Source organism: Artemia franciscana, chromosome 6 (genome assembly GCF_032884065.1).
Source record: "Artemia franciscana chromosome 6, ASM3288406v1, whole genome shotgun sequence".
NCBI classification, from domain to species: domain Eukaryota; kingdom Metazoa; phylum Arthropoda; class Branchiopoda; order Anostraca; family Artemiidae; genus Artemia; species Artemia franciscana.
This window is the reverse complement of record NC_088868.1, coordinates 22944930-22961007: the sequence shown is the minus strand read 5'-3', so window position 1 is coordinate 22961007 and position 16078 is coordinate 22944930. Positions and strand designations below refer to the sequence as shown.

The 16078-nt window shown below is 34.0% G+C and overlaps 1 protein-coding gene across 1 annotated transcript in view; it reads right to left on the bottom strand.

Annotated features, from left to right (window-relative positions):
- LOC136028207 (nucleoporin SEH1-like) overlaps positions 1–13000 on the bottom strand; it is a 47075-nt gene extending 34075 nt beyond the window's left edge. Inside the window, exons 1-2 of the mRNA XM_065705921.1 lie at positions 12844–13000; positions 2167–2326 (exon numbers count right to left, since the gene is read on the bottom strand). Coding sequence (XP_065561993.1) covers positions 2167–2326; positions 12844–12966 — 283 coding nt within the window. The 5' untranslated portion in view covers positions 12967–13000. The remainder of the gene's footprint in view (positions 1–2166; positions 2327–12843) is intronic.
- Positions 13001–16078: the final 3078 nt, after the last annotated feature.

The window sequence follows — 16078 nt, the reverse complement described above, 5'->3', positions numbered from 1 at the left end:
CTCTCCTTGAAAATGTTCTTATTAAACTTTCTGCCATACCTTGTCCAATTTCACCATTAGCCTCTTAACGTCTAATAGTCTCTTTCTAGGTATTCCTTTCGAGCTGATATTGCGGAATGCGACCGCGAGCTTATTAGAACGAGAAGCATCAGGTATAATATCATAGTATAAGATTGTGAATCAAAAACTTCGTCAAAGATCTTCTCCCTGACTTCTCCTGAAAGAAAGTAATTGAACTCGTTCTGAGGAATTGTGTAGAAATAGGTAAATTTGTATGGTCTATATACGGTATCAAGAGCTGCCACATATCTCACTAGAAATACTTGTCTGTCCTTCTCAAGCGTTGCATCCGTCTCAACCTCGAATTGAAGCGACTTTTTTTTCACTATTCTGTATAAACTTGCTTTGAAAGGGTCTCATGGGGCTCCTTTTTTTAATTCTAGTTACTTTTCCACTGTGTTTAGAAAATTCTTGCCTTCTTTTCCACTCGTAGTCAAATTTTGACCGACACTCCATCCATGTAACATTGTCTCTTGCTTTTGGTTTGTTCATATTATCTTATAAGGCTTCATTTGAATTTTTCCAAACTACTGAAACACCAGACAGAAATAAATCATACGTGAGCATAAACAGATTTATAAGGCGAGTTGCTAAACTATCTATCCAGTCCCATTAAACCTGGTTTAACCTAAGCGACCCTGTTTAAATCCGAAGTTATTAAAAGAAGAATTAAACTATAAAATAAAGCGACTGTACTCTATTTACATGTAAATTTAGTTTTTGGTATCTACAACTGAAGCTAAGCAGTGCTAAAAGCAACCATTTCTCTACTGAGAAGTCTGAAAATTCCAAAGTCCTTTCAGGAGAAAGAAACCGGAACGTAGACTGCCTCTGACTGAATTGAGCACTTGGGAACTGGATAAGGTCAAAATAGACAACTTAAATGACTTCAAAAAAAAGTAGGGGCTAGATCTGAGCAGCCAGACAAAGCAAATCGTATGTGAGCATAAGCTGGTTTTTTAAGGTATGAGCTGCTACCAGTCCAATCCCTTTAAACCTGGTTTAGTTTAGACGGTTCTGTTGAAAAACGAAATAAGAGAATTAGAATTAACCGACATAATAAAACTACTCTTTTCTATTTACAAGCGAATTAGGTTTTTGGTATCTACAAATGAAACTGAGTTTTGCCAAAATCTGTCATTTCTTTACCGATAAGTTTGAAAAATGCAAGTCTTTTCAAGAGAAGGGTATAAAACTTAGACTGTCTCAGAATTGAGCACCTGGGACCTGAGTGAGGTAAAATAAAACAAATTATATGACTTCACAAGAACCAGGGGGTGAGTTAACCCCCCTTCAATCCAAGCCTGCCCCTCCCTATAGAGGTCAAATTGGTAAGTGACTTTTAAAAGACAAAAGTACTAGCCTGCATCAAATTTGAATTTGACCATTTTAGTTGAGATCCAACAAACCTTACTGGTTACTGTCTTGATGAAAAGGTTTCTCCTCTACAAAGATCAGATTCGATTTTGATCCCCCAAAAAGCATAACTGTTACACTAGCTTCTATTTCCCAACAGGTTTTCAAAGACCTGGCAAACCATTTTGCTAAATATCCTGATGACAAGTATTTATGAATCCCCACCTCTTCCCCCCTCCAAAAAAATGCTTAGAAGTGGTAAGATTATACCTGGATGGCCAGAAGGCACAATTAAAACATTTGCTATTAAGTTTGTCTGAGGCATGACATCCCCTTCTGGTTGATGTACAAATGATAAGAGTCTGGATACTTATCTCCCTTCCTAATTATGAGTTAGATTGTAACTAGAATACTTTAAGTCAACATTGAAACCAAATACTTGTATGTCCAAGCGATGGTGACTGTCTTGTTTTGCTTCTAGTTTATACTATTGAGAAATACTAGGTAGAAAAAAGGAGTTCAGTTTTCTTTAGAAAATTACTGAAAATTGGACAAGTTTCAAGGGAACTTTTCTTCTCTGTTCCACATTTCCCTTGCTTCAAACAAACTTTTGAATATCCTGGCAGCAGTAGTGTTCCTCCACAACTCTGTTAAATTAGTTTCCCAAAAACACCTACTTTGGTAACTCCAGATACCAAATTGGGTTAAATAGATCTATACCGTTTAAAAAGAAGATTTTAATATACAAACCTTTTTCCTCTTCCCAAATAGTTACCATTCTGTCAAATGAGCAGGTAGCCAAAACCTGCCCAAACTCAGGATGTGCCCAAGTTACTTTCCAGACGGAACCACTATGTGCTTTCCAATCTGCAGTAAGCACCCATTCATCAGTTTCATTTAGATCAAAAACCTTAAAAAAAGACAAACAAGTATCAAAGCAACGTAGAAGATTTAACTAATATATTTGGAAGCAGTCTACTTTCCCCTTTCCCCTACAGCTTAGATCACTGAGCATCTACATAAGCTGTTGGATGATGTTTTGAATAAGCTGAAACTTGGTCCTCAGGAATGTAGTCTCAACAAAACGGAAAATTGCGAAAGAAAAATGTACACACAAAAAAACCTAGCTTTCATACTGAGTCCAAAGAGGTGAAATTTGTTAAGTTTAAAGCTGAATGATATTTCAAATAAGTTGAAACTTGATCCCCAGAAAGGTAATATGAAACGAACAATGATTTCTTTTTAACAGATTTTTTAACCAACAAAACAATTCTCTTTAACTATACAGCTTTTAGCAAGTGAATAACATCTAAGCTTATCAATTGTAGCCAAGCCGCATTCAAAATTGAAAATTTGAAAAAAAGAAATTTGAAAATTTGAATGAAAATTTGAATTTAAAGTTACCAATCAAAATTTATTAATATAAGAAAAGTTACATCATTTATAAGAAAAAGTCTGAAACACCCTCAAAAGGGGACATAATCTTGATGAAAATCCCACTATTAATTCTGCTGCATATTTTATTCTTCAAAACAACAAATTTGGCACAAATGAAGCCAAAGGGCAGACATAGAAAAATCCGATATTGGTTATTGCTTTAAAAGTATCAAAAATCTATGTAAAAAAAAAAAAAAAAAAAAAAAAAACATTCCAGTTTTCAAGAATATGCTGTCACACAATAGTCAATGCATCGGAACACTTTTACAGTCTGTCTAAAACTGAAACATTAATATATGCTCATTAGAGACATCATTCATTGCTCTACTTTATCGCAGTTACAGATCAGTTTGATCTCATTTTCTAGGGATATAAAGAAAGTAGAACTAAGATAGCTTGGTCAAGCTTTTCGGAAAATGAATGACAGATTGCCAAAGATTGTACTTTTTGGCAATCCTTCAGGGGCTGAACAAAAAGCAGGTGGTCCCCAAATACGTTGGAAATAGGTCAAAATGGAGGATTTAAAGGAAATTGGATTTTCATGGGAGGGGGGAAAATGAAGTTCTCAATAGATTTTAACCTAGGACAAACTGGTGCAGCTAAGTTGGCCTAAGGTATTCTTATGTTGCAGTGAGTTGTTAGTAGTAGTATTGGTAGTAATAGCAGTAGTTATCATGGGAGAGGTCAGTGGGTATGGTACAGGAGCCCAAACCTCTCTATGTTTTGACAAAGCATGCAATGCAAGTCCTAAAGGATGCAGCTCCTTCCTTAGTATGGAAGCATTTACAGTGCAAATGGGGTGGAGCAGAACAATATTTGTACAAAAAAGAATACGACTTAGGATATTACATCCTGAAAATTCATTTTCAGAGCCCCCCCCCCCCCCTCACACACAAAAAAATAATTTGTTGAATCTTTTTTTCAGCAATGATAGCATCAAATCGATAATTGTAGAAAACCAAACTGATAATCACCTCAATAGTTAGGTCACTATAAAAAGTCTATTATACCCCCTAAAAATGTTATTTTCTTTTCACCATTGGATATGTCTAAATTTCTATAATACGGTATGAACCCCATTTCCCACATGCACTTTAATCAAAGAAATACGATGTTACAAGGTAAATATGTCCTATAAAAATATTACAAGAATGCACCCCACTCATATCACTAAGCCCACAAAAACATAGCAAATATAAGTGTAAACCAAATAGCCTAATCAACCCAGAAGAACTGATGGCTTAGTCATACATAGGTTATTGCAAAACCTGGAGATGAGATATCCTACCCAGAGTCCCTTGACCCAGACACAATAGTTGCTTGTTTTGTTGTTGTTGTTTTTTTTTTGTTTTTTTTTTTTTTTTGCAATTCATGTCCTAATAGTCAGTTCAAGATAACTACCCTAGTCATCAAGGGAAGACATTGAACCAAAAAAGCTAGAAAGAAGTTACTACCAGAAGTCTGGAATTTATTGAAGAATTTCTTCAGCTCCAGGTAAGACTTATTTCATCTATTATCTCTTTAGTTAATTTTCTTTTACTAGTGACAATTGAAGTACCTTTGTAGGGGTGTGTCTATAATTTTTATTTGGACTATGTCTCATTTGTTGAGTTTTTCAAGTTAATTTGGTCTAATTGTTCCATCACTCTGTCTGGGGGGGGGGGGCTCCCCCTGAATCCGCCACTGAATAGGTCATGTTAGCCCTACTTCTGTGTTTGGTAATTCCTGTTCGTTTTAAGTTTGACTTGGATATTTACTGTAATTTCTGTAATTTACTGTAATTTTTTGGTTTTCATTTATTTTGTGACATTTATTTATGGTCCTTTTACATTCAAATTATCATTGGATTTTATTTCTGCTCATCTTTGGTTTATTCTACCTCTTTAATTTTCTTGGAAAAATTCTTTTGTAGAAAAATCTTTTTAAGCTAGTTTATGTACGTTAAAAAAAAAAAAAAATATGAAAAATATTTCAGTAAAGTACAGAAGATGTTTTGGTCTTTAGAAGTTATTGGGTGCATTGTTACTGCTTCTATTTGTGGTAATTTCTTTTAAGTTTGACTTGGTTATTTATTGTAGTTTCTGTGGGTCTCACTTATTTATTGATAGGGATTTATGGTTGTTTTACATTTGGATTATTATTTGACGTTATTCCTGGTAGTCTTTTGTTTAATGTAGGTTTTTACTTTTCTTTGAAAAACTTCTTTTGTAGAAAGGTTTTTTAAGATAATTTATGTACGGTTTTAATTCACATGACATAGTCCATTTTATTGGTTAATAAAAATTATTTGTATGTATTTTTTTTATTTTACTACATAAGAATCATGATTACCATTACTACTACTAATGACTCACTGCAGCACCAAGCCGCCTGAGGCCAACATAGCTATACACGCTCCTCCTCCATCCTAATTTAATTTCCCTGGACTAGTTCTAGCAAATGTTCATCCGTTTTTCAGAGCTCCTATGCTTCAGAACCATATCTGACCACTTTCATCACTGTAGCTTCTAATATTCTAAATTTGGTTTGCAGACTTATCTTCCCATTCCTTCAATTTTTTTTTTCAACTTTGAAAAAACAGCCTGAGTTTTGGCTTTTAACGTCTTCACTGCTCCCACCATCTTTACTAATATTACTACCAAGGTAAGTAAAGCTATCAACTACCTATGAAATATAAGTGCGCTCTTCCTCTACCAGATGAACACCACACAAGTACCTCAATTGACCCGTTTTTCCTCATTGAACAATTAGACCAAATTAACTTGAAAAACTCAACAAGTAAGACATAGTCCAAATAAAAATTATAGACACACCCCTACAAAGGTACTTCAATTGTCACTAAGTAAAAGAAAATTAACTAAAGAGATAATAAATGAAATAAGTCTTACCTGGAGCTGAAGAAATTCTTCAATAAATTCCAGACTTCTGGTAGTAACTTCTTTCCATCCCCTAGAGGTTGCATATATTTGTCCATAAAATTGTCTAAACTGCTATATATACTGTTGAGGATTTTTATACTTATTTTGATACATGTCATCCAATCATATTTCCATGATTAGTTGTTAATAAATCAAAATTTTTACAGGACAATTCTCTTACTTAATGCTAAATCTGAGTCAAATTTTTATTTTTGTGTTCAACAAACATATCGAGATTTAAATTTTGAACTGAATATCTGAAAATCTCAAGACAGAAAAAAAAACTAGAAATCTACCACAGCTTCAAACCCTGAGAATTTAAAGCACCAATCTATACCTATCAAATAGCAAACACATGATTATTAGTTTTTTAAGGAGTATTTCGACTCATGTACTTAGTTTGAAGCACATACCTACAAGCATCTTTATTAGAGTCCATATCTTTTTTTTTACGATATTGGTCTTTATTCGAATATTTTAGGATGAATATAACAGGAAATACTAACACAGAGCTCTAAACTGACAGGGCTCTAGACTGACAGGACTAGCCATTATAAACGTTAACCAAAATATTGAGGTAGACATGTGCCACGTCTGCCAAAGAAGAAGAAGAAGACATTGACCAGGTAACAAATAGATATGGCGGTTGTGGAAATTCAGAACTATACTTTTTGTTATAAAATTGTGAATTCTGTAATTTAAGGGAAATATATTGAAAAAGTGGAAAGATACACTAAATTATAATGAAATGCAAAATTTTGACTATTAATTTTGAGATTTCGTCAAAGTTGACACCATCTATAAAAATACTATTCTTTTAAAGAAACAGTAATTAGTTACTGTCTATTACTTCATTGTCTATTTTGTCTATACTTAAAACCCTCGTTTTAAAGGTCTTATGCATTTCTATATCTTTGTTCTGTTTTTTTTTTTTGTTACACCCCTAAAAGAACTAGTATTTAATGTTTAATATATGAATATAAAAGCTTTATCTTTATCCTCATTTCCTACTCTTCATTACTGTTATAGCTACTAAACAATGTCACAAAGTTAGGTGACATGCTAAATGGTTTGATCTATACAAATTGTTACAAAGAGTGCATGACCCGAAAAGATGGTTCAAGACCTTTTTTTTTACTACAAAAAGCTTAACTCACTCGCTATAGCAGTCAGAAGGGCAAATGAAAAAAATTGTGCTGAAAATATTAAATACCATATTATTTTATAACCAGCTTTTTATTTTTTTGGCAGAGAGGTTTTTATTACTTACTATTTTTATATCAATATTTTTATACCATTTTAATTTCAACATATTTATTAGAACTTTAACCCTCACCAGATTTTAGATCAAATTTACAACCATTTCCACTACCTACCTATGACACATAATTGTTGCGGTTCCCTTTAAATTATGGGTATTTCTTTGTTTGCGAGTTTATCAAAGCAACTTATTATGCCCCCCCCCCCAATAAAATCCTGAATCCACCCTTGGCCATATTCTTTCAATACCAGAAAGTCGATTATGCTTTGCTGGACACAAAATACATTTTAAACATTTTCTCTTTTATAACACTAATAAATCAAAAATTGCTGAGATTCTCAGGAATGTATATCAAACTGTCAATCCACATTCATTTGTTCTTTTTAGTAATTTTGGTTATTATTCTGATTTTGTTTTATATTATGAGAAATAAAAACACAGTTCTAGGTGTCTTTCATTTAATGTAGCTCTTTGGTTTCTTTGAAAACTTTCTTAGTGGAAAAAGTTTATCTTGATTAATTTTCTTTAAAAAGTATGTATTTTGTAGAGGAAATGGTGTGTTTATATTTTCACTTTAAGGCATTATATTTTTACTTTTTACTCCATCTATTAATTTTAAGGCAGGTCAATGTTCATGGATTTTCTTTGGGGGATGTTGACTTAAAAAACATGTAGGCAAAGTAGCCTATCCAAGATCTAAACAAATTAGGTCATCATGCAAATCTGAAGATTTTGTAAGAGCATATACTTGAAGGTTCTGCTATAAAAACAACTTTTATTATGTCATTTCAATAAAATAACTTTTTTTATTACCTAAAAATTATTTCACCTATTATCTCTTTAGTCAGTTTCCAGTTACTTGTTGATAAGTGAGGTGTCTTTGTATACCTTAGTTTATAACATTTATTTTGACTATGTCTCAGTTATTAATTTTTTGAAGTTATTATTTGAAAAATCTTTGAAAATTCTCCTTTTGAAGCTACCTTTCCAAAAAAGAAGCAAATAAAAGCCTTTCTATATTTTTGTAGCATTAAAAGCTAACTAGGATGGTTTTTGACTCCAATGTGTGACATATTTTTGGGTGTACTGCTGAAAATTCAAAATTTTACTTTTTGTTATACTTAAACTGTTACAGGCAAAAGCAATGAAATTGTTACAACAATATATTTTCTAAATTTCCTAGTGACTTTTCCAAAATCTAACCATCTCTTCAAAAGCAAAAGAATTGTAATTATCAGTATTACCAAACCATAAGAAGCTATATACTAAATTGCTCTTTGTGTTTCTGTGGGTTTGATATTCTTGTATTCAATGCTCCAGCTTTGATAATGTAGTTTTTTTCTGCTAATACTATCCTACCATTAAAAAGGTCAATCTGTAATCTATTTTGTTAGGTGCCAACTGCTTTCTATATAAATGAGGCCAAGTATTTTGTTGAACATACTGCTAATGTTGGACTGAATCCAGTAATGGCTGCCAAAATCATACTGGGATTAATATTCCAAGACATATGAAGCACCAATAAAATGGTGCAAGAAAATTCACTTGAGGAGCAATCCAAGATGGAAGAAAGAAGCCCTCTTGTTAGTCCTGGTTCTGAAAATCAAGTAATGCTTGTTGCTGATGGCTGCCAAGAGGTAGGTGACTCTCATTTCTGTTTTGAGGGATGAGTGTAGCCTGCCTATGAAAATGTTAAGCTGACAGGTAGGGTTTTCAAGATAAAAAAAAAAAAAAACAATGGTAGGCAGTTAACACTAAAAAAGGGCTCTCCTACAAAGGATAAAAGATATAGCCTAGCTTTAATTAAAAATACCATGCCCAGGTGGCATCAACAGCCCAGCAGTTCTTTGCAGTTTTTTAGGAGGGAGTGTGGAGGCAATGGGCCTTTGAAGCCTGAGCCTCCATTCTGTTATTTCTTTGGTTGGTTGTCATTAAAATAACAAATATCCTTGGAAGCAGTAAACCAAGCAATTTTTATTTTAACAATCAAATAATATCCAAAGTACCATTTGGTTAAAAAAGGGCCTAAAGAATATAAGGTCCTCATGTGATGGGAATACAACTGACCTTATTGATTATACTATCAGAAATCAAAGACTGGCTGAATTGATACAAGACAATAGGGCATATAAAGTGCTGTTATTGTTGTTAAAATTAAAGATCACCATCTATTAGTGTCTTCATTTGACCTAAAGCTGAAATTTAGGAAGGGCAACTACCAAAAGGAATCACAAAATGTCAGTTGTCACTTGGGCCACACCATTATAACCATCTAAAGCTTCAATTGAAGTAGGAAGAAATAATGTGGTAGATTTACCTACAGTTACTGTAAAAATGAAACAAAATAAAAGAAATCTATTGTTGATCATGTAAATATAGGCCTAAGTGAGCCTCAGCCTAGTTTTTCTGCTATATACCAACCCTGGCCAGTCCCAAATACAAAAAAAAAATATTTTAACACAGGGGGTCTCACTTGTGATACCAGCCATGGCTTCTGATATCTTCAAATTCTATTACAAGATCACTTCTTAGAAGATTTGGCAACATGTTTTTGAGCCTTCAGACAAACTTCAGATTCAAAAAAGAAAATCACAAATAGTGAATTAGTAACAGTACATAATATTGCCTTTTGGCTTGTTTAGAGTAAATTTAAGAAACTATTTTACAGTTTACCTTGTAGGATATTTAGCATGCTGCTTAGGGTGAAATTTTCTTCCTTAACACTTCCTGAAGGCTTTTCTGACAGAAACAGTTGAAAAAACTCTTTGATAAAGTGCCAGAACATGAAAATAGCTCTAATCATAAAGCATGCTAGGCTCAGTGGAATTCAGAGGTGATTACCTTAAATTGCAGCTAGAAGCAAATCTGAGGATTTTCTATCCTTGTAATGCTCCATGATTACTTCTGTAGGTTGTTTGGTACAGTTCCTTACTACATTTGGACTGAGGACTCTACAGCTTCCCAGTTGTAGAGGAGCTGCTGTAGCCATTCTTTGTTAAGACTTCACTTGAATAAGTCTGTTAAATCAGCAGCCACTGCATCTTCAGAGAGTTGATTCCACAAGTTTGTTACTTGCTAACTGAAGAAATGGCTTCTTTCTTGTATTGAGGAGTGTTCCTTAAAGATTTTCTTGGAATGCCCTGTATTCACAAAACATTCCAGGGGGGAAGGAGACCAGGAAGAATATTTCTGGAAATAATTTTGTGGGTCATAATGATGTGTCTGTGCTTCCTCTGGCATGTAAGACTAGGAAGCTTCAAGTGATATAAATGCTCTTTGTATGGCATTTGACCATTTTGGTTTCTCTTGATTGTACTCTTTCTAGTATTGCTTTGTCCTTCTTGACGTAGGGTGATGTCAGGGACATTCTAACCACTAGGCACAGGCAAACTAGTCCTTTTGATCATTCTGAGAGATAGGAGGGCAGACAATGATGCAGATTTTTCATCAGTGCTGAACTTAAGTTGATAGTCAACAATGACTTCAAGATCTCTTTCTTCAGAAACAATAGATATCCAATCACTACAGGGACCAAATGAAAAAAGATAAAAATATGATTGGTGTACTTCTACATTTATTTTAGCAAGAAAAAGATAAATCATGTAATAATTTGAAGAACTGGTCAACAAAGGAATTAACAAAATGATTTATGACCTCTCTAATAGGAATGCTCTCTCTCAGACTATCTGTCTTTGCTTTCTCTATAACCTCCCAACCCCCCCCCCTCAAATATGCAAAATTATAGCCTAGATTATGTATTTTTCAATGCATTATCCTTCAATAACTTGTTTTCTAGTTTTGTGTCACTGGTTGATTCAAGCTACAGGTACATGGGTTGAAACAACTGAGATGCATTCTGAGAATACATGGGAAACAAAAAGTTTGGGCTACATACTTGCATATCAGGGAGGGGGGGGATCAAAACTAGCAGGGCTGCATAAAAAATGTGTTAGCTATTATTATTTAATATATTAGCCCATGAAGTAAGAATTGTTTTCTTAAGTCAGGAAATATATAATTTGGACTATATATTTGCACATTATAGGGGTTGGGGGTAAAGTATAGCAATGGCTGCATACAAAGTAAAAATTGCTTTCTTAACATGTTTCCTTCTCTCCAGGTAGCTACCTAGGCAGATACCATAAATTACATTTGCAAAAACTAGAGCCAATAAAAAGACTAAAAAATAAAATACAGGTAAAATATTTTTTGTTAAAATTTAGATAAATATAAACCTTACACCTATGCAATCTTCTTAGTCCAAGATACATGGAAAGGAGAGATTGGTGTAATCCTAGGACATGAGTTCCACATAAGGAAACAGGTTAGAAATTAATTCTTACTTCATAATATGTAGAATAATCATAGTTAACACATTTTACATGGGGAGAACCTTTATCTTCACTTCTTGTCTTGTATTTTCAGTTTTCTACATTCTAAACTTTTTGTGTCTATTCTCAAGTATTGAAAAACATTTTCAAACAGACACCCACCTGCCATCTAGCCTTGCTTAACCTAACTCAATTTCTCACTACTTTTCTATTATTATTTGATATGAGAAATAATTAGATAGCACTGATAGTGGTAAAATTTATATTTAAAAAAAGAGAAAGTGCTAGTCAAACCTGTTCTTATTGTTCAGAAATTTGTAAATAGATTGTACAACAAATAAAAGTGAAGATAAAGGTTCTCCCTGTGCAAAATGTGTAAACTGTGATAATTCTGTATATTATGAAGCAAGAATTGTTTTCTTAACATATTTCATTATGTGGAGCTTGTGTCTTAAGATTATACTGAGAGATTTAATAACACCTTCTCAGAGTAAATTTTAGGCCTAGGGTTGGTAACTCAAAACTTTATTTGGTAAAATTGTAGTTGATTGACTTTTGGCTATCTCAGAAAGAGGTTAGGTTAGGAAAATGAAACTTTCAGGGATGGGTCTAAAGGCTAAAGTATGTATGAGAAGGTATTTTGAAGTACCTAGCTCTACTCCTTCTCCCTCAAGAGGGCCCTGAAATTCACATACATGACAGGTCTATACCTATTGAAATTTTGACAAGACAACATTTTACCTTAATTTTCAGTTACCAGTTGCCTTTTCTCTGGCTTTAGCTCTGAAAATGCAATTCCTGTTATTTGAGTAGAATTCTGAGCCATATCAATGTTTTTTTCAAAATTTGGGAAATGTATTTGCATATCTTTAAAACCTTATAAATTGGGATTAAGTAAATTTGTGAGGCTGAAAACAATTTTACTGTGCTTCATTCAAGCAGAAGATCTATTTTAGAAGGTCAAGGCCCTCTAGAAGGAGGAGTGGAGGTGAGTACTTTAAAATACCTTCCTGGGACATACTTTAGCCTTTAGACTCATCCCTGAAAGTTTCATTTTCCCAACCTAAGCCCTCTCTGAGATAGCCAAAAGTCAATCAACTAGACTTTTACCCTTTATTCACCTAATTTAGCTTAGGCCTATTTATAAGATAGCAAGGATTCCCTAAACCAAAAATTTACCATAAACAAGCCTTTATCAAAATATTTTTCATATGACTATGCATTGTTTGAATACTATAACAGAAGGATTTAGGCTAATCCTAGGCCTAAAATTGAGTTCTAAGCAGTTAAGAAAAAAATTAGTTTAAGTAGTTTCTAAAAAAAAAACTTCAAAGCCTTATGGAAAACAAAGATGCTGATGCAAGGTCAAAAGAGAAACAGGCAAATGCAAGGGCACAAGATATTCTTCCCAGATTCTAATTCAACCTTTTGGACAGAAAAATATTAGCAAGAACATTTTACAGCCTATTCCATACTGTACCTTCACAGTTTGATCACTAGAACAAGTCGCCATCCTCATTCCGTAAAAATCATAGGCAACATCATGGATCAAATCTTTATGATCGACTTGAATATTTTTAGTAACAAAACTTTGATCCTGCATTTTTCAATGCTGTGTAAGTTTGAAAATTTAAACTTTTTAATCATATTATCGTTGTCAAATCGTCGTTTCTGGTATCCCGACACAATTGTTATATAAGCCAAATCACAAACCACTTTCTGTGATAAAAGAAATCTAACCCCTGGTTCTCACATGCGGCGATTGCACGCAAAATCCTGTAAAATGCAACAAATAACAAAAATCATGCGACAAACGACGCAAAACCACCCGTTTCGCTGCAATGTCGGATGCGTTGAATAATTTCAACGCATACGACAAATCGCAAGCGCTGTTCTGATTAAAAAAAAACCATAGCCAAAGTCATGGAGCTGATTGAAAAGCTAAGTTTGGCTGTTAGGTGCCAGCCCAAGGATCACGAGGACCACTACAAAAAACAACTTGTGCTGAAGGCATTGGAAAAGGTGTCAGTGGAAGTTGGTGTTAGTGGTAAGCATGTCTAGTTCCTTTTTGTGTATTTAGTTCAAATTTCTGAGGGTCACTAGAAATATACAACCAAATCCTGACTTTGGATAGCCTAGACCAGACACTGGGTATATTTAGTATTTATTACACCCATACTGTACAGTATACTCTTTGGTAGGCATATGTCTAACAATACTTTGGGTCCATGACTTTCTTATGATGGCAATCAAGATCAAAGGTCCTCATAAGGTTAAAGGATTGAATTTTCTTTGACCTTTGAAATCTAGTGGTCATGCAAATTGGGTGATCACTAGATTTGTAACATGGTGCATATCCCCTAATACACTAAATCTATGTCTAGAAAAAATTAAATAAAATGTACACGTCTCCAGACATATCCAGACCATATTTAGTAAGCCACTAGAAATGAGATTTTCCATAGCCAAGCTTCTGATAAGAATCAGAAATAGAGTAATAGAAAGAAATATAAGGCATTGAGATTAGAAAGTCAGTTGTGTTGATAGGCCTTGATTATTTAGACCAATTCCATCTGTCATATATTTTACCACCTTTTAGTTGAATTCTTGTATAGTGATTATCTTTATTCATATAAGTCAATAACTAACACTTAGTAATTGATACACTCATTTCCTCAATAAGTCTTGCTATTACAGGGAGCTAAAGATACTCAGTATTATCATTGGGGAACCTTAAGAGAGTTATCTTTTACTTTTCCTTTACTACCAACATCTTCAGACTACATATTGGTAGATTTGTAACTTTACCTGGAGCTTGGAATGATGTCCCTTGAAACCTCAAACCCACATTTGATTGCCACAATTTTCATTAGGCTCCTACCTAGCCTGCTTTTAATGGCTATACCTAGAAAGGGACAACCATTCAGGTTTTGTTACAGATTTAACGGTCAAAGAATGAAACTTTTAGGGATGTGTCTACAATATTTGTTTAAATCAAGCTTCTTCTTTTGTAAAAAAAAAAAAAAAAAATTGAATTCTTGTTCTTTTACATGTTGTATAAATTGGAAAGAAATGCCTGGCCCTTCATTTCATAGATTTGACTAAAAGTCTTTGAAGTATCTTATATCAAAATGCATCTGATACATTTTAATGGTCTTTTCTTAGAGATGACATAGGACAGCATTAAAGTTTTGCATTTCCTTTGCAAAAAAATTGTCTTAAAAAGTGCCAAGTTTAAAAAGCTATATTAATATTCTTCTTTCTGATCAGTATATTTTTTTTTTATAAAACTCCTTTTCTTGTGTAGGCTAAATATATGGCTGATATTATTGATTACTTTAAATTACCTTAAATCGTAGCTTGGAGCGATATGAGGATTTTCCATCCTTGTGATGCTCCAGTGATGAAAAAAAAACTTCGTTTGGCGTAGATTGTTGTTGTTGATCTACACTCTTGCGGAGGAGACTCCATCTTCCCAATTGTAAAGGAACTCCTGGCAGAGCCATTCCTTATCAAGGTGGGACTTGAACGTGTCGGTTGAAGTTGCGAAAATTATTTCCTCAGACAGTTGATTCCACAGATTGATGACTCTTTGGCTGAAGAAATGACTTCTATGTCTACTCGTGGAATGCTGCTTGGGGAGCTTCATTGAATGTCCTCTAGTACCAGAATGCAACGGCTGTGCAAAGCGACCGGGAAGGGTACTTTTAGGAAGAATTTTTTTGGTTAAAATCAAATAACCCCTTTTCCTTTGGTATGTTAGTATCGGCGACTTCAAACGACGTAGTCTTTCTCGTATGGAAATTTATTCATGCTGCTAACCATCTTAGTGGCACGACGCTGGACATCCTCAAGCAACTTTTTATCTGTTTTGAAAAACGGGACCCCCATTGACATTCCGACCTCCAGACGTGGTCGTACAAATGCTTTTTTTATAACTTCATAAAAACTTTTGATTGTCAGCTGAAGATGGTTCTTTTTATGATACCGAGGGATTTATTTGCAGAAGATGAAATAAACTTAGCATGGCTGCTATACTTTAATTTGTGATCAACAATAGCCCCAAGATCTCTTTCATTGGAAACAGCAGAACAGAAAGGAAGTTATCTTGAAGGAAATACTTATGATGCTTATTGTGTTTGCCAAATGGATGACATGGCATTTGTCAACATTAAAAGCAAGGTGTCACATGTTGGTCCATCTTCCTAGACTGTCAATATGTGTTTGAATTGATTGCTGGTCAGAAGGAGTAGCCGCTTCTCCAACTAGTTTTGAGTCATCAGCATAAAGGATAATAAGATTTGAAAGAAAGGTGGGTAGATCGTTGACATAGAAGCTGAAAAGTGTTGGTCCAAGAATAGTTCCCTTGGGCACGCCCCTTAATATAGTTGTGAGAGAAGAGAAATGAGGAGTTCCTTGTGAATCAAAACTCTGACACTCTATCATCTTTTAGGGAGGAAACACATAATCCACTGTGAAAAACCTTCATTGACACCTGCAGCCTTGAGTTTAATAATGAGGAATTCATGACTAACCTTGTCAAATGCTTTGGACAGATCAAAAAGAATCACGTTGACAGAAAGATCCTTATCCAGCAGTGTAGTCACTAATTCATATGTTTGGATGAGGTTAGTGTCCACAGATCTAGATCTGAATCCTTGTTGTGATGTGGAGAGGATGCTTTTGACCTCAAGATGTTTAATTAGAGCTTTGTT